Genomic DNA, 25,873 nt, shown 5'->3' with positions numbered 1-25,873 from the left:
GCGGGGGAGATATACCTGGGACCTTCCTGCGAATATAAGGACCGTGTACCCGTTTGTTTAACCGAACTTTCCATGCGCCACCTCTGTTCTCCCCGACCGTCTAGCTCCTCCACCCACCCGTTCATTGGCTGGACGTTCGTCGAAATTGCAGATAATTCTTACGGTGTCCGGATCGATCGCCGCGGCGTTTCGAGACGTGAAACACGCCTGGTGGCATTACTTTTCTAGGCCACGACCCAGTCGGGGATGTTACGTCATCGAAATTGCGCGACCTTGTCCTCGAGGGAGGCAAACATTTTCGCGAAATGCGCGACGTATAAATTTTATCTCGCAATCGATACGTTCTTTTCGACGTTTCTCGCGTAGCACGAGCGGTCGCTCGGACATCCAGTATACGGAGCACCAAAGAAACGCTATGCGTAAACGTCGAGTCAGGATTTCAACAGCGCGATATTAATTTTTCGTCCGACGCAACGCGCGATACTTGCTGGGCGTGTTTGTTTTCACGGTCGAGAAGGCTCGGAGGATTTCAGGAAATGGGAAGATTAATTCGAATGAGACGAGTCGTCGCGCAATTTGTTGACGCACGAGGAAACGCGTTTGGTTTTCCGAGTGTTATCGGTTCAACGCCGATGATTAATCGCAATCGCGAGATATCGACGAGGGACGCTCTTTTCGTTAACAACGTCGCGTTCCGTTTGACTACGTCTCACGGAAGATTGGAGCGTAACTTACTCCGTTTCGAAATGAGGAAAAAGAAAAGGCGGGCGAACGTCAACGATGTCGATTGATCTCGTTTAGATATCGATTAATTAGAAACGTCGAGGTAGTATTCGTGCCGTGTACGATCCTTCCGAGGCGTTCTGCTCCATGCGTTCTAACAAAGTAAATACTTAAGGTAAATAATAAAGATGAATAAGGACGGGAGAAGAAAAAACTGATGCGTTTAACAGCGCGTACATAGATTTAATTCGGCCGATACACCATATTTTATTCATGCTATAGAAGTATACAATTACAGAACGCTAGTACGATATACATATAAGCGACAGCTACGGATGCGTTTCAGATGCATTGGACGAGACTTGCTTTCACCTAGTTTCCAGCAGCAATCGATACCGTTAAATTTCTCGGATCTCTAGAAGGAGACGTTTCGGATACGGAGTATCCTAAGGTAGCATTCTATAAATAACTTTTATTTGTTATCTACAATAGTATCGAAATAAAATGTCGCCCGTCTCGGCCGCAGAGTGTTGGATCTCTCGTCTTACCAATAGCGTTGTAATCGATGCGAGGCGACGTAGAATTTTGCAAGCGATCGTACGCGCAGATCTATACGAAAACTATGACACGTACCGTTTGATTCGTAGCAGGCGACTAGCGTCGCTCTTGGTAGAGAAAGGGTTGTTAACGTGATACCTACGCGGAGCTGGGGATGCCGGGTTACCTGTCCAGAATATTACACCCATGCCACGGTGTGTGTTTTCAATCGTGCGACACGAGTTCCCAGATATTGAAATTGAACGCGAGCCAACCTCCGGGTGTAGCTCGCGGTCACGTGCACCGAACCCTATCCGCTTAGCTGCTGGCCTGCTTCGCCTTCTCGTCCGCGATGTCCTCCACTTCTATGTTGTCCGCGCTCACCTCTTTGATCCGATCCACTGGCTTCGGTCGCATCAGGATGAACGGCAGCTCCGCCGACAGCTCTCCCCCCAGTGCTCCCAGATATAGTTTGACCTTGACGGCGTAAGACACCACGATGCCGAAGGAGTCGCGAACGTCCGGCGAGATGAGCAACGTGCTGGAGGCCAGCTCGCTTTCCTCCCTCTTTAATCGTCCGTCTAGAGCGATGCCCCTGCGGTGCTTATTTTTTTCTAGCTCTGGCTTCAGATACAGGACCTTTTGCAGATTCGAGCCTGGATTTATCGGGCAGCCGTCCTGCGTCTCTACCGCGTCGATCACTGTCCTGAACTGGCCGTTCTGGAAGATCACCACGTCGATACCTTGCTGAATCAGAGCCTTGATCTTCTTCACGACCTTGTTACTGGTGTTCTTTACGCACACGTTTACGGCTATTCTCTCTCCGTAATGGTACAGCTGTTTGTCCAAGGTAACCTCGAGCTCCAAATCGCCTGGACTCAGTAAGAAGTCTTTTCGTACGACGGTACACGGTTGGCGACCCTGTTTCGTCGGCGTGTATTGAATCTTCCTGATGCCCATCGTTACCGTGCTCCTCTTGTGTGTAATGTCGGTCTCGGTGTCGCCGGAGTATATCTTCACGTAATAGCTCACGCCGCAAGGTTCACCGGTCTCTTCCTCGCCTGGCTGCAGAGTTACGCTCGACGGAGCACTTTGGGGGAACTTGAACACGAATGGAATCGCGTTTGGTCCCAATTTCGTCAACAGACGTTCTTGCAACCTGGTCAAGTTATCCTCCATTTTTCGAGTAGCCGGGTAGAGTTGTTCCGAGGTCAAGTACAGGTCCTTTTGAAAGTTCAGACCCATCACCTCGTCCTCCTCTCTGCCGTAGCGGAAACTGCACACTAGTTGTCCCCATACCTTTCGCCCGGTATCGATGTAGTTCTGATCCAACAGAACCACCCCGTCCACCGGCTCGATTCCCGATAAGTAGTCGATGTAGTCTCTCTTACCAAGATACAGGGAAATCTTGCCGTTTGGTGAGCATTTCTTGAACACCTTGAAGTTCACCACCATAGTTGAGTCCGTCGCTGTGTTCTTCGATTGTGATTCACAATGGACGACTGAATCGCGAGGGTGCACAGCGTCTTATATACGGACACGGTACCAGTGACGTCAACCACTTTAGGGGTTTCCAAATCCATTCAGCGTCGCGGATAAACGAGCGTCTTTGCACGCGTCGTTGCTAACCTTTTCGTGTTTTTACCGATACCTTTACCCGCCGATCATAACAATACCAACCTATGTTTTCACCTTTGCCCGGATCGATGATCTTCCCGGGCTTCGTTTTGCTGTTCATAATCTTTGGTATAGTAATGCTCGTCTTGAGGCGACAAATGTTGCGACGCGAATCGCTCGCGTTAATACGATGAATATCGCACGCTTGCATTGTACATTTACTCGTCTAATCTTCGTTAAAAAACTGTTCCTAATATTAAAACGGGACGTGTTTGCTCGTAAACGAGCCGTAGAATGAATCAATTTAGGGAACCGCGTAATACTTGTCTTGAGGGACATACAATTTTTTAAGAATCCTACTAAATTTAATAACTTGCATACTCCTACGGTCCAAGCATATTCATAAGTGATTTAGTGTAAAAAAATAATTGTCCCTCGCTCTTGCAATTATAATAGTTTTGAATTCTTAATTTATAGCATATCACTAGTGGCGCCATCGATGAGAGAACGTCCAAGTTTGTAGTGAAAATAGTTTCTACTGTTGATGCTAGATGACACTACTAAACATGTTACATCCGAGTCAGAGTGCCAACCATCTAGTATGGAATTGTCCAGTATATTATAAGCAGAAAGAAAACATGTTGAAGAAATTAAAAGAATTTTAGTGGGTTCTCCCTTCAAGTATCGATAACTTTCTCAAAAGTCTCGATATAAAAACAATTGGTATTAATGGCGCCATCGGTGGGAAAACGTCCAAGTTTGTACTGAAAATAGTAGTTCGCACCATTTCTGTAAGGTGGTGCCACCGTTACCTTTAACCAATTATTCTTTATTCTTCATAATAAATATGATTCTTTGTTTCATAACACAACAATATACTAGTGATTATGCAAAATTTATAATTTTTTACAAATAGTTGTTTAATTTAGCAACAAATTATCGACTTTTATTTAATGACGGTATCTAGCCGCTACAGTGGGAATTTTTTACACTACAAACTTGGACGTTTTCCCATTGATGGCGCCACTGGTATACACCACTACTAACAAACACCAATGATCTGTGTGTGAACGAACGTCAAAGATTTCGACGAGAGTTTCGCTTCTGTAAATCTACTCTATGTCTATACATTCTGGTTCCTTCTAGAAATGTTGAAACATACATAGATTTTGATGATGTTGGATTTTGAGAGATGCGAGTGACACTATTCGAAATTGAAAATGTCAGAGGACTCGGATACTAAAATGAATGTGGTGAGTAATGTCTCGTTCGATTAGTAACGTTGCGTCAAGTGGAATAAGACTATTACTTTATTTAAAATTTTATCTTTTTTATGTTAGAAAAACTAAAACACTTTGTCTTACCAGTATTCGTAAACAACATACATCCATAGCATTGATTATTTCATTTACGAGACATTTTTCATAATGTAGATGTAATATATTTTGAGTGTCACGGATTTGTGTTATTATTTCAATTTCAGGTGAAGCCTATGACTTTGACTATAGCACCTAATTCACCTAGGAAACCAGTGAAATCTACGGCAGTTGTTAAGTATTCAGTAGTCCAGACACCTGCAACTTATGCTCAATTACAATGTAATACAGATTTAAATTTACCACCGAGCAATTGGCTTAGCAGTTCCGCAGAAAGTTATGGCCTTCAAAGCGTATGGTCACAAACCTCTGGGTTTTCCAGTTTCCGTATGGCGCATATGTTTCCAGACTGTGTCGGAGAAGTCGACGTTGTATCAGATGCAGAAAATATAAAGAAACTGTTAAAGTTGCCTTACAATCATGGAGTGATATCCATGATGGTTCACAGAGTCGAAAATACGTTGTTATTGGATGATTTCGATATTCACAAATATTTGCTTAGGCAAGCAGAAAACGATTGGGAATGGCTGAAAAAATTTTTTTACGAACATATTTTCCACAATCTCGGAGACAAAGAGAAACGTCTCTTTCACAAAACGAATAATAGGAATACTTTACAGCAGAGAAACTTGGTATCCAAGTTCTTGTATCATTCGATAGTAGTGGCCGATAATAAAGAGCAGCACACAAAACCACAGTTACCTGTGAAGACATTGGAACCATGTTTACCGGAACCCTCTCAAGAGGAGAAAGTACCAGATCCAAATTATAATCACAATTTTACTAGAAACATTGTATGGACTTTTGAGAACATACAAATGCTTATCGGTACAGACATGCCGATATTTGGAGGGCAAACGCATCCATGTATAAGTTTAAGATTAAGAGACATGACAAAGCCTATCAATGTTTTAACCGGTATAGATTATTGGTTGGATAACTTAATGTGTAATGTTCCAGAAGTTGTCATGTGTTATCATTTGGATGGCATAGTGCAAAAGTATGAGTTAATAAAAACGGAAGATCTTCCTAATTTAGATCATTCTAAATTCAGTCCCAAAGTCATCAGGGATGTTGCACAAAATATTTTAAGTTTCTTAAAAAATAATGCAACGAAAGCTGGACACACTTATTGGCTATTTAAAGGCAAAGACGACGATGTTGTAAAGTTATACGATTTAACATCTTTATGTCACGAGGTATCGGATGAAAAAGGTCAGAATCCGTTCACCGTGCCTGTTGCTATGTTATTGTATAGAGTGGCTCGTAATATGAAGTACTCCTCCGATTACCACCGTCAACAGGGTACTATCAGAATGCTACTGAAGAACTGTGTACAATTATTAGCTAAAGAAAAATATCCTCAAATTGTTACATCGGCGCATTTTATGTTATCCGATCTTTATATACCATCGGATACCGACCCTGCTAGTCCAGGGCTATCGGATCAAAGCGACGAAGAAGACGTGCAAAGCGAATCGAGTACGAATCACGAGAATGACGAAAATGAAGAAGAGAAAGCTGAAGAAGCTGCGATAAAGTCGTTAACATTAGCTCACATTAAGGAACAAGCGGATTGCGATGAACCCAAATACAAGCCACCACCTATTTCGGGTACAGTCGAAGAAAGATGTTTGGCCGCCTTGGAGCACGTGTGTCATGGACTCCAATGTCTACAGTATTTTCCAACTGAAGATATTCCGAACGAAGAACAAACGAGAGCAGACGAGAAGGCGAAGGAGGAGAAAGAATACGAAGAGACTCATTTGAATATGGCAAAACCTTTCCAAGCAATACCTATGCCTTACACTTCTTTGAGAGATAAGAAAAAGGATACCGAATCCGTGGGAAATTCTGTAAATAGTAGTCCCAATCATAAAAAAAAACTAAAATCGAGAAAAAACAAAAAGTCGGAAGACCTTATCTCTAAAGAAAAACCTAGCCATAACGAGGCAAAAGCGTTACTGTGTAAAGTTAAAGCTGAAACGCTACCTACGTGGCAAGCTCCGAAAAAAAGTGACAACGTTAGTTGGAATGCCCACTTAAAGATACTGTTATACGAGAAAGCATCGTTAATATTTGCTGTACTTGTTGAAAACGAGTACGCTAATAGAAATTATGGAGCTTCGTTGAGATATATATTGGCAGTTTTACGGTGTCAAAAAATATTAGAAATCTTTTGTGGGGTAAGAAATGCTAAGTCGATCAGTTATCTATTAGGACGCGCGGGAGATTGCTGTTTTATGGTGGTACAAGACTGGCCTAACGTAGAAAGACATAGGAAAGAGTACGAAATGAAGAACGAAATTGAAGAAAAGATAGTCGAAGAAATCTGTAAAATGGAAGACTTAGATATGAGTAAGTTATCGCGTAAGAAGTATGTGGAAATGTGGTCGCAATGCTAAAAATAATTACATCATTTTTTAATTCAGATGGTGCCGAATTACTGCCACAGCATTTAGAAAGTATAGAATCTACTCTAGTAGCATCTTATATGTGTTACGAGAAAGCCTTATCGTTGGAACCATTGGACGCTAATAAATATAACCTCTTTAAACGATTAGGAAACATTCACAATGAACTAGGTGTTCTTTATATGAATCAAGCTGAAAGTTGGTAATTTTTTTCCACGATTATTTTAAATATCTGATACTGAAATTTAAAGAACGCGTTACTGTTTTAACAGAATATTATCAGCAAGAAAGTTCAGGGGACACGTCAGCATCATCGTCTACCGTAATAACACTGCTTACGCGTTCCAAGACTCATTTAGAAGCGGGTGTGAAAGCATTCGAAACTGTTCACGATGAAGCGAACTTGGCTCTTTTACACTCGAATACCGGAAGAGTTATGCGACTCTGTGCACATATGCACGTGAAACAAAACACTCAAGAGCGTTATTTTTACAATAAAGCGTTAGCGAGTTATCAAAAAGCTTTGCAAGTCTTGGGTTCTCGAAAAACAAATCCTGTAATTTGGGATACTGTTACGTGGGATTTGTCTACCACATTGTTTACCATGGCTACATTACTGCAAGATTATTCTACTACTAGTAGTTGCAAGGTGTGTTTTATTCTACGTTTTCCTTCTCCAACATTAAACTTAAATTCGGTTCGATCGACGTTACTTTTCTTTTCTTTTGGTCATCATCTTAGACGAAGGAAGAACTGGAACGAGAAGTTGTCGATATTCTACAAAAAGCTCTCAAGCACTGCGATACCGAAACACCAGGTCCACGCCAGCCTGTGTATCAGTTCCGTGCTGCGACTATTCAACATCGACTCGCTTCTTTTTATCATCGTATATACAGAGAGCACCAACCAGACACGGATAGTATTAAAAGGAAAACAAGTTTGCAACTGTGTAAGCTGTATTATGAAAAAGCTGCAAAGCTCTTACTATCTTTGGAGCAGACTACAGAGTTTTTAACAGTACAAATGGAGAGAGTCGCCTTAGCGGAACACCAAGCTCGTTGTACGTTCTTTTTTGAATCTAGGTTATGTTCGTTTTTTCATAGATTATGTTTTTATATATCGCATTATATTTCAGGTGCTACAACGTTTAACGGCAAATTGAAAGCATATCAAAATAGTCTCGATTTGATACTACAGTGCAGACCTATCATGGATATATTATGCGATAGAAATAATTCTCAGAAACAAGCGGGAAAAAGTTTAAGTACACTCGATGACAAAGCAGGGAAAGAAAACTCGGAGAGAAAAGGAATCGATGAACAAAAGTTTATAGAAGACGAGGAAACTTTAGTAACGTTACTTGAACAGAGATTACAGTTCAATTTGAGATCCCTAACCAAATTAGTCGTTACCAAGAATAGCAGTAGCAGTGAAAAAGAGTATGCATTTCTAAACCATGCGTTCTTATATTCTCATCGTAACGAATTGAATAAAATATAATATAATGTATTTTAATATTTCAGTTGCGAAGCTCTTGTTAATCTGTATAAACAGTGTTACAGTCGACTGTTGCGACCCGTTACAATAACAGGTTTCACGTTAATAGAACACGTTGCGCAACTTTTACGAGACTTGGAAAAGGTGTTACCGTCTACGGAATCTTGAATGCGTACGCATAGATGTATATGTCGTATCTGTGCCAGTTCAAAGACTTAACGCACAGAGTCTCGATCAACTTATTCCTTCCTTGGATTGATTCTCTCAATATTTTTAAAGGTTTTCTGTCGCTGTTAACGCTGGTCGTTAACACTTGAGAGACGAGACCTTGTCAAAGGAAATGTTCTTTAATTCGCTATTGTATCTTAAGATCTTGAGGACATTTTTCTATTCTAATGTGTATATAGTGAGATCGAAGCTTTTATTTATATAAACATACATGATTTATAAGGGAAAATAAATAGCTTCCTATGAATAATATTTTTCACATGTTCCATCGACTCCCATGTAATCCATGAGATATAAAAGGTTCCGGAATACCCAACTTTCCGTACTCGTATTACTTAGTATGGTTAAAAAATTCAACTATGGAATTCTTGCTCGTGATACGTGTACATACATTTGCATTTCTATTAGCAACTCAAAGGTAATCTAACTTTAGCAACTTCGTTGCGGTAACTATTTTTATTAATTCATTAAAAAGTTTGCTTTTAATCTTAGCACCAACGGTTAAATTGTTCGGAAGACTTGCCGTGGAACAGTCTATCGGGCCAAAACAGGTTTCCCGTGCAATATCACGTTCTATACGAGCATGGTTTTCATTTAATTCGTATGCAAATTTCTAAGTAAATAGAGTTGCATGGCTATAGAAGATGAATTTATCATACCAAATGTAACGATCCTCGAAGTCCTCGGTTGAATTTACCACGGAGCAAGAAGGTAAATCGTTGGTCGTTATTGTTATCAGAAAGTGCATCCTTCGCGACGTTTATACAAACACCTGTACGTATTGATTGGTAGATCCACGCGGAAAGATATTTGTCCCACAAAAGTCCGGAAAAGATACGACATGAAATCTATCGATGGATGAGCGTCGCGGCGCGGTTGCACAGAAGTCGAGGAAAAAAGAAGATCATCGCGGTAAGCAAATAAGGATATGGAAGTTTGGACGAAATTAACGAATTTCATCCCCGATCTTCGAGATGATATTACCTGTCACGTTCGATGAGATTCCGTATTATTTTCATCTTGTCGGTGAGTTTATTCGCAAACTTTTATTCATTACGTTTTCGTGTCTCGATAAGAAAATCGCTGCAATCGTTCGGTTACAACGAAAATAAAACTCTTGGGTAAACATTGATAAATTACAAACGGCGTTCGAGCATCGGGATACAATAGTTTCAGCTGTCAGTCGTACTCGTAGCTCCTAGCACTCGAATGGATACGTAATATGTACCCTCGCCCTCGGGGTGGTAAGTTGCGTCAAAGATGAAACAAAAGAGCGCAAAGAAAGGTCGGCTTCGAATCGCGATGTCTTTATTCGGCGTTCAACCATTTCGATCTATCCATCTCTTTCTCGGTCCCCAATCTCGTTCGATTCTCTCCGGACATCCGTGCCCTGACCTTTCGACTATTTCACCCCTCCGGCCATCAGTTTTGGCCTGGACCATTCTTCCGTCGCCACTTCCTCTTTTAGCGTCTCGACGAGAATGTCATCCGAGAAAATACGTCGACCGTTTTCCGATTGTTTTCTCCTTTTTCGATCGAGAGAAAATTCGTTCGTTCGTTTAACCCCCCCAGGGAACTTTTGGCTCTGCGCGAACGCCAAGCGTGTCTTTAGGTTATCGACAAGTCATTTTGCCGAAACCTGGTTATCGATTTTTTGCTAGCTTCTAATTTATTACGCTTGCTCTCGGACAGGATCGAATTTCGTCTATACGTAATCGGATAAAATGCTCTTACCGATACGTATAGGTGAATCTCCTGCTCGAAATACAATTATGTGACGATGAAGTTTTATTTTGTATGTTTACGTCGTTAAAACTGTTCCTCGGTTAAGTCTACGTTTCTTTCAGACAAATTCGATATCCAACCGTACTTGGCTCATATTTCCAAGCATCACACTGGATGGCTACGTACCCGTGAAACCTGCGGAAACGTTTTTTTTTTTCAACAGGCTACACCAAAGGTTTTTAGGGGGTGCTGTGTTCCTTGAGTTAGTCCAAGGGTAGATCCACCCCATTTGTCTCCGACCACGTTCGTTATTTGTTCTGTTCCACCCTCCGCTACACTTTGTCCCCCGTCGTATATTCCACGTCTTCTATAGCGATGTCGTTCACAACCAGTGCAAATATTAATCCGCAAAGAAATTCGCACCACGAAGAATCGCGCGATCCACCCTCGTCTTCTTTCCATCGTTCCTTCGAGCTCGAGTCCTTATCTGTCTACGATCGGCCGTGTACAATTTAAAACACGCGTGGTTATCGTCGGACCGAGTAGGTATAGGGATCCTCTAGAACCTTGTAGTTTTTTTCCGCTGAGGACTGGTTTTCGAGTAAGTAGAGTCTAGGTTTGATAGGGTCGGTGTATTCAAGTACAGCGATACACGCCGTTCGCAAGCTGCGCAATAAACGAAATTGCAAAGTCGAGTAGCCGTGTTGAAAGCTCGCGGAGTCGGTATTATTTTCTCTTAATTGGCGTTCGTAGGTCGCTTTCGCACTCAGCGTCTTTTGCACCAGTTTGAACTGTAGGTAACGGAAGACGCACGAACACATGGAAAATCAAGGGAAACGCTCCCGAGGAGGGGTTTTCGTTCTTTGTCTTCCTTTTCTCCCTTCTCTCTGTACCTGGTCCCAGGGTTTCCACGACTTCGAAACAATTGAATTCCAAGATGTCTCGAGCGGGTCTCGGTAGGGACCCATTACGCGAATTACATAATGAATCCGTCAGACGCGAAAGAAAAGGAAAAATAATGCGCCGTTTGACAGTCTAGGCTCGTCCACGAGCGGTTCGTCTTTTCTTTGTGGCTGCCGATGGAATTTCGGCACGAACAAAGGGGGAATTCCGCGAGAATGCATCTCTCCCTTCTCCGTTCTCCATCTCGGTGTTTCCGTCTCTTTTTCGATGCCGTCGAGGGCTTCGAATTCAAGCCGCGTTCCTGTCTCTCTTCGAGTTCCTCAGGGTCTTATCTGGTTATATCAATTAAAGTCGGTGCCTTTCTGCCCCCTCGCGTTTGCATTCTTTTCGTCGTGTTCATGGGACACGTTCTCGTCGAGAGGAGAGCAAACTCGCGACGATCTAGATCCTCGACATCGACACTTCCGGTCGCGTATACTAGCGGGGGGTGGCGATCCGCGAGATGAAAGCGGTATTTCGTTCGAGTTCGTTAAGCTATGCTTGTACGAGATATTTTTATCATTTTATCACAAGTGCGATACATCGTCGAATCGTATAATGTCGAGAATGGGTGAAAACACTCGATCGAACTCCTTTTCCGTTTTTAAAGAGAGACAGCATTTCGTGTTCCCATTTCGTCCACTCTACGGATCGTTAATTCGCCGAGTCTTAATCGTGTTTCGGATGCATTGCACGTTAAGTTTCCTGAAATTCTCGAGGCGAGGAGTGTGTTCCTTCGAGTTACCGAAGCGAATGTGTGCCGCATGTTTCGGAAGGCATCGCGAGTGTCATAAATAATAACGCACGAGCACACCGTTGCGAATGCTCGGCGTGTTTCACCGATAATAAATTACGGGAAATGCAAACACGGACATGAATTATATTTGCCGCGTGGAGTTATTCCGTGACTGTCGATAATCAGCTCTGCGACCAAGCGACTGGGACTGCCAGAATTTATTCCGCCAAGCGGTCGCAACGATTTCTGTGAATGGGATTTACTGTCTCGGTGTTTTTCATCGAGCGTTTATTAACGTTTTCTTGGGAGAAGAAGAAAGCGGTACTACCGAGGGAATAATTAAATTGCGAACGACTCGCGTCGAATGATTCGCGACTTGGACGTGCTTTCGTAGCTACGGGCCGTGTACGCTTGTAATTCCGGAACACGTCGGTGCAACGGCCCGTGTCGTGAAATATCGAATCGATTGCTAGGCGAGTGTCGCGGGCTGGTGAAAATCGAGTAGTATGCCGCGGCAAAAGTTCCATACGCGTTGGAAATTCGAACGGACGGGGGTTACGTGGTCGGTTTCGAAGCGATTCCATTTTCCAGGAGACAGCCACCGACCGATCCAAAGTCATTGCCTAATCTCTTTAATGTCCGTGCAGAAGTTACGGCTCATCGAGCGAGCCCGTGTATCGGTAATCCAAGATGTATTTGCAATTCAATTTCGTTGGTCACCGTGAAACCGCGCGAGCTGCTCGTCGAGTGTTTGCGGTTAAGCTAAAACGGCGTCGAATCGCGGTTAGTCGAATACGGGACATTTCAGAACGAAACTTTACGCAAAAAAGAAAAATGTATTCTGCTTGATTTTTTGTCGCTTTGAAAACTTATCGCTTCCGGAAATCGAATATCTCGTTCGTTTGTACCGATGATAATATTTATTCGTAGTCCTCTCGATGCAGAGTTGGTCGCGTGGCTTTTTAATAAACCTAAAAGCACCGTCATCTGGAAGAACGCTCGAGAAGTTTCCTCGCGAGTTCGTCGCTCGTTTGAAGTCGTCTCGAGGCTAATTACAGCCGTAATTTCGTAGTTGCGCTCGCGTCTTGAACATGTGTTCTGCTTTGGAAGTTTTGTCGTTTCCGCGCGCGTGTTCCCTCAAGATTTACGCATTGCGGGCGCGAAGAACGGGACCGTAAGTTCTTCCGCTACGGTTCCGCTGTTCCCGTGTTCCAAACGCGAGGGTAACAAATGACACCGTAGAAAATCCTGTCGGCCAGAGATATTCCACGGAGAATCGATCTATGTACTCATTCGTCGGTTCGTCGAAAGAAGATCTTCGACGTTGTCTTCGTCGTTGGTTCCCTCTAAGGTCGACGAAAAATTCATGACTCTTCGTTTTCTGGCTTCTCCTCGGTCCATCCAACCAGATAAATCCCAATTTATGTCCAGGATCGTAAAGGTCCGTGTACTTAACATGCCGTCGATATGTTTTATCGTGATAAAACGTGGTTCGAAGGAGACGAGGAGGATCAAAGATCGGAGGTTGAAGACTGCGGGATATTATGTCGCGGATCATACGTCTCTTATCGCGTCGTATGCCACCGACGTAATAACATCTTCTTTTATGGCGAGATTCGTGGCGAAGAGTGAAGTGATATTGTTGCGCGATAACATTGGCCTCGTTCGCTGGACATTGGAACCAACTCACCGAGTTATGGAATCGAAACAACTCCGAAGGGTGGCAAAAGCGACGCGAAAAGGAACGAAAATCCGAGGAATTAATTAATATAAATCGATCGCCGTCACAAGTTACCTCGTCGATGAGAAAATACGAGGAAACCCGGGTCTCGGTAGAGGCTTCCTCGGGTTCAAGCTATTTTACCGAACTCGCCAGGGCAGCAACACATTCTAATTTTTGTTCTGCCTCGTAGAAATTCGAATTAATTGAACTGGGGCGAGGACGTACCGCAGCTTTTTCGTTACTCGTGTTTACGTTGTTGCCCACCCATTTCTCTGTACGGTTCGTCTCGGAAAGAATTTTTTGCAACGGGCAACGATCGATCGACGCGAATAGAGGTACCTTGGCAGACATCCGACATACAGCGATCGTAGAAAGCAACGATCGCGGAACCTTTGATAACGACAACGTATGTTTTAGTCCCGCGAATATCGGCTCAAAACCAATAGACGGATCGCGAGTATTGGTACGCGCGCTTTGGCTATTAATTTGAATTTGCCGACATTGATTTAAGAGCTTAGTCGCTACGCGTTCTTCGTCGCGTCGTTTCCCTCGGATCGAGTGGATGTTTCTGCTTCGATGTTTGTGTTTATAGCGTGAGTTCTTTCTCCGCAGTACCGTGCAATTTTTCACGAGAACCACGAGTTTCTCCGTGTCGATCTTTCATCTCGCGGAGCAAACGAGTCGAGCCGTAGTCTCCGAGAAAAATAAATCTCGCGGGTCTCGCCTGCGGTTTCATCGCGTACCTACTCCCTGTTCTCGTACGAACGATTCTGCTTGCTCTTCCTAATTTCGTTTCGCGAATTGAATTCGTTGCCTTTGGTTATGCGAAATTCGTTTTGATTCGACCGGTCCTGTCTCTCAGCGATGCATTCCGCGTTTTACCGGGGTGGTCGGCTCCGTTTGAAATATCTCACCTCGCGAGTCAAACCGGAATGCAAAGAGATCCGCTTCTTGTTAATATTTCAATTAGCGATTAAATCGTTGCGGTACTTTCCCGTAGTAGAAAAGTCGAGAATCGATTTTTTAATATTTAACGGAGATTTCGGGCTGTCCAATTATCGAGTTATACTACTCGACACGGTATTATCTAACCTGAAATCAAGATCCAGTTCAACGTTTCGTTTAAATGAAGTATGCAATTTTTAAATCGTGACCACTTCGAGAACTGGCTATTGGAATTTATACGTTTCGCGACACCTTTGGAAAGATCGCTGCGAGCACGAGTCTCGTAGCGGTTTTTTCTCCTCGGAGGCACGTATTTCTCGTTTAACGCGTTGCCGTATATCAGATTGACGAACCCGAACAACTGGACACAGACGGTCACGTAGTCGCGTGCTCCGGCAATATCGTCGGCAGGATCTTTATTCTTTCTTATTACTTAATATCCCCGGTAACGAGAATAAATGCGGTACTCCGATCCCTGTTAATTGCCACGGTACCGCACGCTCTCCTCTCATCGATCTATCGCTTGGCCAGTCTCGGAACGCCACGTGGAAGTTCCTCGCGATAACAGTCTGCGAGGTACATTCTTCTTCCGTGTCCTCTTGTTTCATCTTTTTGGTGATCAAGTTTCTGGTTCGAGTAAAAGTCCGTGCGAGGACAATTGCCGAGAATCGAGTTCATTTTAGATAGTAAAGGGAAAATATTACGGTATAGACAATTCGACTGGTTGGCTGCGGTTCGGAGCCATTCGTACGATGTCCCGAACGAGAGACCCCCGCCTAACTAAATTATTCCGCGAGGCTGACATTCAAACACATTTACATTCACCCGACCGTGAAACTCCCTCCACCGCCACTAATTGATTTATAATTATTCAACTTATGGAGCGGTAAATAGGAGTCGACGAGACAGACCGAGGCAAGTTTACTACGCCGAACGTAGTAATCCGGTGCGCTATTCCTGTATTTTACCACTGAAAATTGAGTGTATTGGCTCCAAGTAACCTCTCTTAAGCTGGTAGGACTAAATCAGCAGAATCATATCGGACTCGATGGAATATTTAGTACTTATTTTATACTAATTTGCACCACAAACAGTAATATCGTGTCTGTTATCGTTATCAAGGAAATCGGGACGATCAAAGTCCCACGAAAGACGATGCCGACCCACAGAAACGGCGAGGATTTCTGCCTCTCTTTTCCCTTTCCGGTTGTCTTCCTGCCGCTCTATCATTCAGTAGTAAACATACGCGCGTGGTCGGCCACGAGCCACGTAATAAATTCCAGCCCCCTGGTGGCTCAGAATTCTGCTCGCGCCCGTGTCCCGGTTCCGTTCTCGTTTCCCAGCCGGACGTATCTGGTTTTCTAGACCGACGATAATCAGCCACGTGAAATCTCGTCTCGTTTATTCTTGTCGAAAATATGCCCATGCCCGAGGCGTTATGTTTCGTTTTCCTTGTCTACAACCACCGTATTCGCATAAATTAGCTTGTCAACGGTGTCCCGTTGAGACTCGATTTAACCAAGTTTCCTTTGCTCTTTGTCTTGTTTTTTTTTCCATCGACTCGATGCTAGACGAGGCGACTCTTCCGCTGGAAAGATGCACGCGATTACTCACCGATGTTGTTGTTTTTTTTTTTGAGTAACGCAACTTTTAACGTCGAGCTTCGACGAAGCGTTTGCGCTATCCTCAATGTACGCTCCATTCTTTTGCTTTTCTTTCTCGCTGGTTTCTCGTACACGGTGCTAGCAATCTCGTAAAATTTTTTAATTAAATTTTCATACGCAACTGCTTTAGTCAAGTATGAAATCGGAAAGCGATCGGTTGGATTTTCTAAGTTTCTCGTTGTTATCGCGGACATTCTCTTGTCTTCATAGATCTGTGGTAAAAGTCAGCGACGGTCAAGAATTATTCGAAGCACGTTCGCTCTTTGATCTTCGAATTCGCTACTAGGAAGATTTTATTTCGAAAATGACGCGGCAACCTGCGGTTTCTAACGAGGGCTCTTCCAGTTCCAGCAATCCGCGGGCTCGCCGACAGTTTTTCTTCCGAAATTCGTGCTCTGATAATTTCCGCAGGCTTTTCACGGCCCAGTTATCGCGGCCTCGGCGAGATGCTCCAAATCGTTATCTTTTGCGGATCTGGCCACCACAAAAGGATCACGCGTCTCTCGACTTTTTAATTATGAAACACCCGGCAAATCGGTCTTCGTATTTCTCTCTTTATGGCACATGCACATGTACCTCGTCGTACCTCTATCGAAGAACGAAATTTTCGAGAGGGGCTCCTGCGGGTTTCGTGTCCTTGCCTCCACACTTTTCGTCTCTTTTTTCTCGTGGAACTTTTCCCTAGAAAAGTCCGTGGCCGTCTGTTTAATGTTTAATCGGACTCGACCACTCGCGAGAAAAGTGCTCGGTGGCGGACGACGAACAGAGGTTTCGAGGAAGGGCGTGCATCAAAGAAATTGCGAAGTAAAGCGGAATGGATCAAAGATTCGCGGTTCGCGAAAACATTTGAGAAATCTTGCGATTTCTAGGATTGCACAGCGTTTGTTTTCTTGTGTTCGATTTAAATTCGAATGCGAGACAAATCGTTGCTTCGCGCGATATCAAACGATCTTTTTCTCTGGTTGCCTACACGATGCACACTTTATTTCGCGCACACTCCGGCTGAGCCACCCTCGGGTCTCTCTCGGTATTCCTGGAATGTCAAGTATCCCGCTTTTCATCTCAGCATCTTTACGCCCTCGCGTCTGTTCAGCGGCGAATAGCCTTTCGATCGGTCTCGCTTCTTTCGCTACGAACGACGAGGGAACTTTCACAGGCGTTCGATCGAATACGAACGTTACGTTCATGATTTCAATCTGGTTAATAATAATTAATCTCCGGCAAGGTTGGATTCAAATTAATTTAGACGACTAATTCGTTAGTCGTCGGCCGTGTCTGAGTTGCGTTTAATTCGACCGCTTCTGGGGATAGGCATACACTCGTACCTCGATAAATCAATCCCTCCGTTTCTCTCGCTCGCCTCGCCGTCCTTGCTATCTTCTTCCGTCGTCGCGTTGTACCAAAGACATTATAATCAGACTACCGCCGCAAGCTTCTCTCCACGCTTCCCCAAGCGAATCCGCTTCGAACCAGTTTCTTGGGGCTCCGTCGACGTCTGATGACATCCTGAAATATGTAAGCCCTCACCACCGAGCGGTTAGTTACCCTCCGACGAGCCGCGCGATATCGACTCGCGCGTATCATCTTCTTTCTTGCCTTTCGTTGGGATCTCGTTTCTTCTTTATTTCCCTTTCCCAAAAATCTATCGCATTTCTTGATCGTTTTAGAAGACACCTCTCAAGTCGCGTCTCTTTTGTCTTTGACTGAGACAAACTGTCAAACGATAGAGATCGGTCTTAACCAGGAGGTTTTATCTCCGTTCAGTTACAACCTTCTACGCGGGTATTCACCGGTACAAGCGGGCATCGATTTTTCTAGATTTCTTTACGGTATTCAATCTTGAACGTTAGGATTCCAATGATGCGCTTGCTCTCTTTACGCTTTTTCCTTTCGGAAATCCCCTAGTTCCGAGCGGTAGCGAATTTTCAGCAATCGAAGGCAGAAGTAACCGTCGACGTCGTTAAAATTCGTTCATTCGGAGCGGGTTGATTACGAATGCCGTGCGCGCGTGTCTCCTCGTTAAGCGAAAAACGATTACTCGAGGGGGTCCGTAAACCCACGCACTTGTTTCGCGGCGCTTCGATGAGATTTAAAGAGGGAAATAACAAGAGAAGAATGGTCCGCATTACGCGAGAGTTATCCTTTCGATGTCGCGCAAAAATTGAGTTCCTTTTAATTGGTTGCCGCCTTGAAAGATGCTCGGAGGCTCGACGATTCGTCATATTTCGCTCGACGATTTTCTCGAAGAAAAAAACTGGACAAACCGCATTTTTCCAGGCAACCGTGGAAACGAATTTTCGTGACAACGGTAACCAATTTCGTCCCCGAACTTTATTCGGGTCAGAAACGGTAACTTCGTAATCTCAATTTAATTACTAAACTGTTCTCAATTACGATCCACTTTAACGTCCTCTGAAATCGTGAGGAAGTTCAATCCAAAACAGCGCGGCACCCTTTCGGCATTTCCTTCTCTAAAGCGATTCAATTATCTTCCCTGCTTAATCGCTTATATTCTGGAGTTACACTGTCTTCGGACTGTCTCTCTCGTTTGATCTCTTCAGGGTCGCGAACTCGAATCAGGAAAAACCAAGAGGTTCAAGACGGCTTGGCCAGGGTTGAGTTTTTCCTTGGACGAGACAAAGAGGATCGATAATTCTTCGAATCTTCGGATTTCGTTCGTTGAGGGAAGCGTTGGCGTCTGGCGTGGTCGGGCAACCGCGAAACATCACGAAGGACACACACGGATCTATCCCCGTAGCTGAAAGATCCTTTGGTCTCTTCCCGTCTTTTCCTTCGCCTTCTTCTTCTTCTTCTTCTTCTTCTTCTTCTAGCTCATCTTCTGTTTCTGAGTTTCCTCGGGCTCGTCGCAACAACTCGTAAGGTTTCTCGTGCCAGCACTCACGAGAATTATAATTTTCCCGATTCGACGAAAGTTTCGTGACGAAGCACCAAAGGAGAGACATTCCCTTTTTCGTCTTTTCGGAACTGATCCAGTTCGTCTCGAATCCACTTGGTTTACCTTATTAAGGATGGCACGCTCCCTTTAGAAATCGCTGTTTGATGAGGATGAGTTGGCAGAAACGGACAGGGGACGACAGGCTCCTAGCAATTTTTAAATTACTTCGTCGTGGAATGCAACTTTTAACGTTTCTCTGAGATTGATTGGATGGATTCCTTCTAGATGGATTCTCGAAACTTTGTAATTGCTGAACGTATGTCATCGCTGGTCCGATATACCGTCATGTAACTAGCAGATAGAGTAGAGAGTAATTTTAGGCTCGTAATCTAATTTGATTTATTAGGTAAACGTAAGATTATCCGTTACAAGACAGTTTCAGCCCGGTAAAAACGCTCCTTTTCGTTTAAGATTCTATCTCCTTCGAGCCGAACAAAGTATTTCCGGCGCCCTTTGTCTTCTTTTTAAGGAGGAGGCGTGTATCTAAACGAAAAAACGGTTGTTTCAACGCCGCTCGGTAGACTCTGTTAATAAAGGGGTTGTAAATTCTTGGCGCAGAGGGGGTATCGCGGCAAGTAGAAGCGGACGTTTGGGTCCAGACATGGCTAAATTGTCTTTGGCTTCTTAAACGATTTCAAACAACGAGCAAGTCTATTCTCTACTCAAATTTGTTCTCTTTTCTTCTTTGTTGTACAAAGTAGAGTCTACCGGGGTGTCTAAAGTTTTTTCAAAGTAATGCACGAACTTAGCAACGCATATTGGGTAAACATTTCTCGTTGTTGGTTTCGCTGGAATAGTTTCCCTGCGCGGGATTTTTTCCGTTGATAGCTGAAAGCATTATTGTGGTTGCATATACACCCGGAGACTACACACATTTCCTGTGAATTGGTGTGCGTTCAGGATGGTCACAGTGTCTCCGTAGATATACGACTGCGATGCTGGCTGGCCTGAAGTACCTGTCTCCCATAAAAGCTTTAAAAGCAGTCCCATGCCCACCAAAGGAATATTTATACGATACCTGAGAAATGTTTCATTGTTCCGCAAACATTAAAAACGAAAAAAAAGTGATAGTCTGGTATCGCTGACTCTGTTATGTTTCACGGGTTGTTTTTTCGTTTAAATTCTTTGTTAACGGATCGAATAGACACGTATCCATTTTCGTAAACTTATCCTCGTCGATATTATCTTCGATTCGACCCATGCTGGTACGAAGTACCAATTAATATACGGTACGATTTTTTAATAAATTTTTACAAGTCTGCGCGCGTTTGTAGTGTTCGCTTGTACTTACGAATGCTGCTTGCTCCCGGCAGGCGTTCGCTAGAAGTCACGAACACACGAAATTGGCATTCTCCTAATTTACATATCCCCATTTCGGGATCCGCGTCGACGCAAACACGCGAAGCGAGCTCATGTATGTCAGCAACGCCGTCGCGGATACGTTTACCGTTCCGTTGTCGAACGAGCGTCGTTAAGAGTGCGGTGGAGACGATTGCAACGAAAATCCGTCTCGCGAATTTTTGCGACATACGTCGAGGTCGAATGTCTACGTCTTACGTCTTCGAATAATCATCGAAACCGCCCAAAAGAATTAGGTGGAAAACGACGAAAGGACAAAGAAGCTAAACTCGACGGGTTCAAGTCCATCGATAAAAGAGGAAGCGAAAAGAAAAGGGAGGAGGTAAAAAAGCCGCGACCCTTTCGATCGAGGGTAGATCGCGTAGACGATCGTAGAGGGTCTGAAAGGAGTTTACCTCGACGAATTCAATCTCGCTGCGAGAAAAGAACGCGATCGGCGAGCTCGATCGTCTATGCACGCACGCGACGCGATCAGGAGAGCTATAGCCGGAAAATGCGGAGAATCGCTTCTCGCTACGAGAAGGAAATCGGTCGGGCTCGAGGTGGCTATCAGCGATTTTAGAGGATACTGATTTTACCCGATAGCAGCCCGGGAACGGTTTTTGGGCTCCGAGAAATTTTTCAGAACCCGGAAAAGCTTTTCCGCAAAATCTCCTCGTATCCGATTGGTTCGATACTCTCGAATTCAATTTAGGCGAAGAAATCAAAGGACGAAATAAGTTTCGCGATCCAGCCAAGAAGATTTACGGGTGCATCCTCATTTTTCAAATTGAACGTGCGAGGTTACGATACCGAAGGAGTAATATTCTTTTTTTTTTTTGATTTTGTGGCGGGAAAGAATGGTACAAAAGGCATCGACATCTTCTATCTCGGGTTTACTCGAACATCGGTGGTTTAATAGATAAGAGCACGAGCCATTGTCCTCTTCTCGTCGAGCCAAACGACGATAGCGACGATAGAAGGGTGAACAATGTAACCCGGACTAAAGGGTTGTCGAGAAACAATACGAGCGTGAGATTACGTTTCGTCAAACGCAAAAACGATGTAATTAAATACTAGGATGGTAAGAGGAAGGCAAGAGAAAGGGTAATGGAGGAAAGTATAGCCTTATCTCTCGGAATGTGTGACACGTTTTCTGCATTTTGCGTCTGTTGTTGGTCTCGTTTACCCGAGACAGGCAGAGACGGTATCTTGCACTCTTCCCCGCTACGTGAATTTTGTTCGATATTTGCTCGATCAGTTTCAAACGACGCATGACTGATTGTGAGCAGGTATGCTCGGTACTCTCGAACATTGCTTTTTCTGCAATTGTTCCATTGAAAATGATCCTACTTGGGCAGGGCATCGATTACTTCTCGATAGCAGTACTCGTTGGCGTAATAAATTGTTTTCTCGTTGTACGGCAAGCGAGATAATTAAATGGTAAAAGTTTGCTCGACAAAGGGATTCCTTGCGTCGGTCGTTCGGTTGCAAGTTTGCCGGGCGACGTCGATCAATCGTTACCGATTAATCATCGACGTCGCCAACGATGGATGATCAAGAATTGTGTAATTGTTCAGTGGAGCCAAGCCGCCGGGGCGGCGGAATCGTTAGCGCGACGGCTAACAAAGGAGCGCGTTGACGCGATCGAAGCCACTAGCGCGTTAAGAAGGGTTAAGCGCTATTAAAAGCTGGTCTGCGTTAAAAACCGTGTGCAAGATATGGTGCAAGTCTGGGTTAATTTTTCGATCGCGAGAGCTCGAGTACGTCAAGCTAAGAAAGGGGAAACTTTTCTGGACGTCTTTTGGTTTTATCGTAAATCTAAATTAAAATCTAGATGAAAATCCGAATAAAAACGGAGAGGGAATCGACGCGCAACGATTAAAATCCCAGTCCAGCTGTTGCGTATTCCGCTCGCGTACAACTTGGTCTCTCTCCCCGCGCTAAAAACGATCTCCGACGGTAGTCGTGCGAAGGAGATTTCGCCCCTCTAGGCGGAAAAACGCGTTCGCCGACCGTCTGGAAAATGCGAAATATCGCTACGACGTAAACCGTCTGCACTTTCGTCAGATTTTCTTCATAATCCCTGAAAGCTTGTGGAAGATAGCGAAACGGCCGAACACGCCGGGAGAAAGCATCGAGTAGAGGAGTTGGAGAGACGAGAGAAGGCGCCATTGACATTGACTTTCCCTTGTGGTGGATAGGAAAGGGAGGAAGACGAGGAAAAAGGGAAGAAGGTTGTTGGAAGAAGGGATTCGCCAGGTGGGTGTGGAAAGGACGGATGACTGGCTCGTGGACGGAAACAGGGACGTAATGCGAACCGACCAATTGCGCGGAAGAGACTTATGGGTGCGTAGAAAGGCGGTTGCGTAATTTCACGACAGGTGAAATAGTTGCGAAACCGAAGCTACTTTTCAATCAGCGTTTTAATAATATTACCATCTCCACGTTCTACCGCAATCGATTGTAAATGGCCTAATATTCTACGCGCGCTTCTAGGGTTCCCCGAATTCGTGTTACACTGCCGGCTGTCTCGATTGCTAGATCGCAAACCGTCCAAGGATATCGTTCGCGGTACAGGCCCATCTATTACTCGCGAGCGTTGCAACGGCCTGCGAGATCCGATCGAGCGTGTCTCGAAGTGTATCGATAATTCATCGCGTGCCGCGAGATACGCTCAAGATGAATTCGGTGTTTCGCGACCGACGATCCATCATTCCAACTGAATTCGATGAAGCGCCTATCATCCGACGAGGTGATAAAGTTTGGCCTAGAGTGATCTGTCTCCGAGCGATCCTTCATAGTTCATTTCACCAAAGAAACGCGAAAATGGAACGCGATAATTTGAAGATACGGGACACGACCAGATGCTAGGAAAGCAACGAACGAGTTCGTTCGTTAGGTCCTAATGGAGACGTAGATCCAAAAATGATTCGTTTTCATTTGCTTTCATGGTGGATAACGAATCTTTGCTCTATTCCAGCGAGGAAATTCTCTCGAAAATCGTTGACTCGCGTTCAGCTCGACGATTAACGTATTTAATCCATCGCTATTCTCGCGGCGATAAATTGTGTTGAGAAACAACGCGGCAGTGTTCGTTCGTTCTTCAATTAAATCAGCCCCCACCCATACCCCAATGTCACGAGTGAGTTTACATTCGACGTCATTGCGTTTAATTACACGCGCGGATCGCAACGAACGAGACACGTTTGTAAATAATTAGGACGGAAGTGTATCCGTGCGTGGCTTCGATAGAGAAAGCGTCTCGGGTTGCTTAAATAATTATATTTGCCAGGATCTCATTAGTACTTATGCTCCAAGAGTATTTGCGTGGTATCGCGCACGGAATTACGAAGCTCGCGTTGTTTTCGGATATCCAATATGGCTACCTCTGAGATCTTAACGCTGGAAGATGCTTCTAAACTGAATTATAGGTCCTCCTTTCCATTTTAAACGCGTCATCATTTTCGGCTGAAGGAAGCACGCAACGAAACCTATCCAAATCGTAGCCGATAACGCTCATTTCGGTAAGTTTGCGCCGACGGATAAAGCGTCTCGCGCGTTCGGACCGGCTACGGACACGGATCCGAGACCAACGACATGCACTCATGGCATCCGCATGAAATATTTCAGTGGCCCTGCAACACAACGCTCGCAGACGCACGGAATATTCCATTGTATCTTTGTCTACGGGTGACACGGCTAAAGTGCACTCTTCTCCGAGAGACGAATGAAAAATGAGAGGACCGGCGAGTGGGACAACAGAGAAGAAACAAGGAAACATGCGAATCGCAATTGCAAGCTTCTTTTCCCGAACGAGAAAAAAGAATTAACGAGGCCAGGCCGAATGGCTGATTCCTGCTGCAAAAGAAAGAAACCGAGAGGTAGAAGAAGGTATGGTATCGCGCGGACGAAAAAGTTTTCCTTTCCAGTCGGCCGAGTGCATCCACACGGTCCAAAGTCACGTGAATTGTCGACCGCCCCTTGTTTCCGCCCTTTTCCTCTTTCTTCCTGGACGAAGAGGGATGACGAAACGTTATCCGACGCTAACTTTGTAATCTAAATTTTCTTTCGGAGACGTTGAAATGGACGGAACCAAGGAAAAGGGAAACAACAACGTTGCGATTCGACCGTACAGGCTTTTCGTTGGATTACTTTGACGATGAATTTCGCTTTTCGAGAAAATCTACTGGATCGTCATCGTCATCGTCATCGTCATCGGATTTAATATTCAATCTTTGATATCGTTAAGCGGAACCTACCATATTTACGATTGACTACGAAACGGTAAATTGGTTCTCTTTGGAGGTTTCCTCGATCATCGTTAGGACGCCTTATCATCGATTGCTATCACGAAACACTCGCAAATCAAGATTACGTGCTCCGCGTCGTTCTCGCTTTGCCCCTCGTTTCTCTTTGCTTCTTGCCACTCGTCTATGTCGGATCGGGTAATTTCGGCTAAGTGGCTCTTTCTCTCCCTCTCTCCGTCGAAACAATCCGGACAAGATGGTGTTCCGTTAAATAACGTTACGCCTTATCCGAATCCTGCGTCGAGTAGCATCGAGTCCGCCATTTGCCTGGAAACGAGCGTAAGGATGAACGCGAAACAGCAACGTTATCAAGGATTCGTGACTTCTGTGCGCAACTCGGCATCCTTCCTCCCTTGTCTTTTGGAAAATGATTCTCGTAGACGATGTCAGTCGGAGGTCGAGAGAGAAATCGTTGGAAACTCGATTACGCTTCTTACATTGTTGTATCGCGAGATATCGCTAATTAAATGGCAGAGAAAGAAGCAGGACCACGGGTGTTTGTACGATCCATAAGGGAGAGCGAACGGCACGGTGTAATTTTATTTGAGTTAAATCCGAGCGCATCGGGGGCTCAGGATTTATATTTTACAACGGACGCTACAATTGAGTAGAGAAGCGCATTGCGGTACTAAACATAAAGCTATGGGAAGGGGCAACTAGTGTTATAATTGCGTCGGGAAAATTACACTTTCAAATGGTCTGGCGCGTTGCGATGGGAACGTTTACTACTGCCGCGAACAGTTGTAATTTCATTCCGTACTCGGTCTGCTTGATTCATGTTACCTAGTAGAAAGAAAGGAAAGAAAAGCGTGCATCCGCCGTCGATCTCGCAATTGTACCAGATTTAAAAAAGTCGAGCAAAAACGACATTTCGACGATCGTTGAAAGATATCGATAAGGCTGTTTGGCCGGAGTGCCGATTCCAGCCTGATATCTGGAAGACTGTAAGACTGTGGGACTCGATGGTTGCTCCGCGATTATGAATTATATTCGAAACGAGTTTTGTTGGTCCAAGTGTGGCGAGCAGGCAGGGCGCAAACGTCGTTTCGAATGATCCAATGGAGCGATGGGGCGCGAAGGCGGTAGCCAATGATACGCGGAATAGCAGGGCAAGTTGACTAGGAAAGCGGCGGGGGTACGGT

At 44.5% G+C, this 25,873-nt stretch overlaps 3 protein-coding genes across 4 annotated transcripts in view; 2 read left to right on the top strand and 1 right to left on the bottom strand.

The window, feature by feature from the left end:
* Positions 1 to 945: 945 nt before the first annotated feature.
* LOC128887205 (arrestin homolog) lies at positions 946 to 2,762 on the bottom strand. The gene has a single exon (XM_054142889.1). It carries the CDS (start codon positions 2,713 to 2,715, stop codon positions 1,579 to 1,581), a length of 1,137 nt encoding a protein of 378 aa, XP_053998864.1. The 5' UTR covers positions 2,716 to 2,762; the 3' UTR covers positions 946 to 1,578.
* Positions 2,763 to 3,987: 1,225 nt separating this feature from the next.
* On the top strand, positions 3,988 to 8,642 carry LOC128896920 (erythroid differentiation-related factor 1). Its single transcript, XM_054160532.1, has 7 exons — positions 3,988 to 4,130; positions 4,361 to 6,611; positions 6,686 to 6,865; positions 6,940 to 7,316; positions 7,409 to 7,727; positions 7,803 to 8,106; positions 8,191 to 8,642. Exons 1-7 carry the CDS (start codon positions 4,098 to 4,100, stop codon positions 8,330 to 8,332), a joined length of 3,606 nt encoding a protein of 1,201 aa, XP_054016507.1. The 5' UTR covers positions 3,988 to 4,097; the 3' UTR covers positions 8,333 to 8,642.
* A 41-nt stretch (positions 8,643 to 8,683) lies between these two features.
* The window catches only part of LOC128886276 (uncharacterized), a 120,124-nt gene continuing 102,934 nt past the window's right edge, over positions 8,684 to 25,873 (top strand). Inside the window, exons 1-3 of one of the 2 annotated variants that reach the window (XM_054141011.1) lie at positions 8,684 to 8,810; positions 8,885 to 9,103; positions 9,185 to 9,304. In XM_054141011.1, the coding sequence (XP_053996986.1) occupies positions 9,251 to 9,304 (54 nt within the window). In that variant the 5' untranslated portion in view covers positions 8,684 to 8,810; positions 8,885 to 9,103; positions 9,185 to 9,250. Of the gene's footprint in view, positions 8,811 to 8,867; positions 9,104 to 9,184; positions 9,305 to 25,873 lie in introns of those variants that run through there. The other variant, XM_054141100.1, reaches the window with a different exon arrangement.

The sequence above is a fragment of the Hylaeus anthracinus genome, unplaced genomic scaffold, assembly GCF_026225885.1.
Source record: "Hylaeus anthracinus isolate JK02 unplaced genomic scaffold, UHH_iyHylAnth1.0_haploid 0, whole genome shotgun sequence".
In the NCBI taxonomy this organism is placed as follows: domain Eukaryota; kingdom Metazoa; phylum Arthropoda; class Insecta; order Hymenoptera; family Colletidae; genus Hylaeus; species Hylaeus anthracinus.
Note: the sequence above shows the minus strand (reverse complement) of the source record. Positions and strands in the feature narration are given on the sequence as shown.

Excerpts from the sequence above, each read along its gene's own strand:
- LOC128887205 (XM_054142889.1), bottom strand. The coding sequence starts at position 2,715 with ATGGTGGTGAACTTCAAGGTGTTCAAGAAATGCTCACCAAACGGCAAG.
- LOC128896920 (XM_054160532.1), top strand. The coding sequence starts at position 4,098 with ATGTCAGAGGACTCGGATACTAAAATGAATGTG. Across the intron at positions 7,317-7,408 it reads CTACTACTAGTAGTTGCAAG|ACGAAGGAAGAACTGGAACG; the intron begins GTGTGTTTTATT and ends TCATCATCTTAG. Across the intron at positions 8,107-8,190 it reads AGCAGTAGCAGTGAAAAAGA|TTGCGAAGCTCTTGTTAATC; the intron begins GTATGCATTTCT and ends TTAATATTTCAG.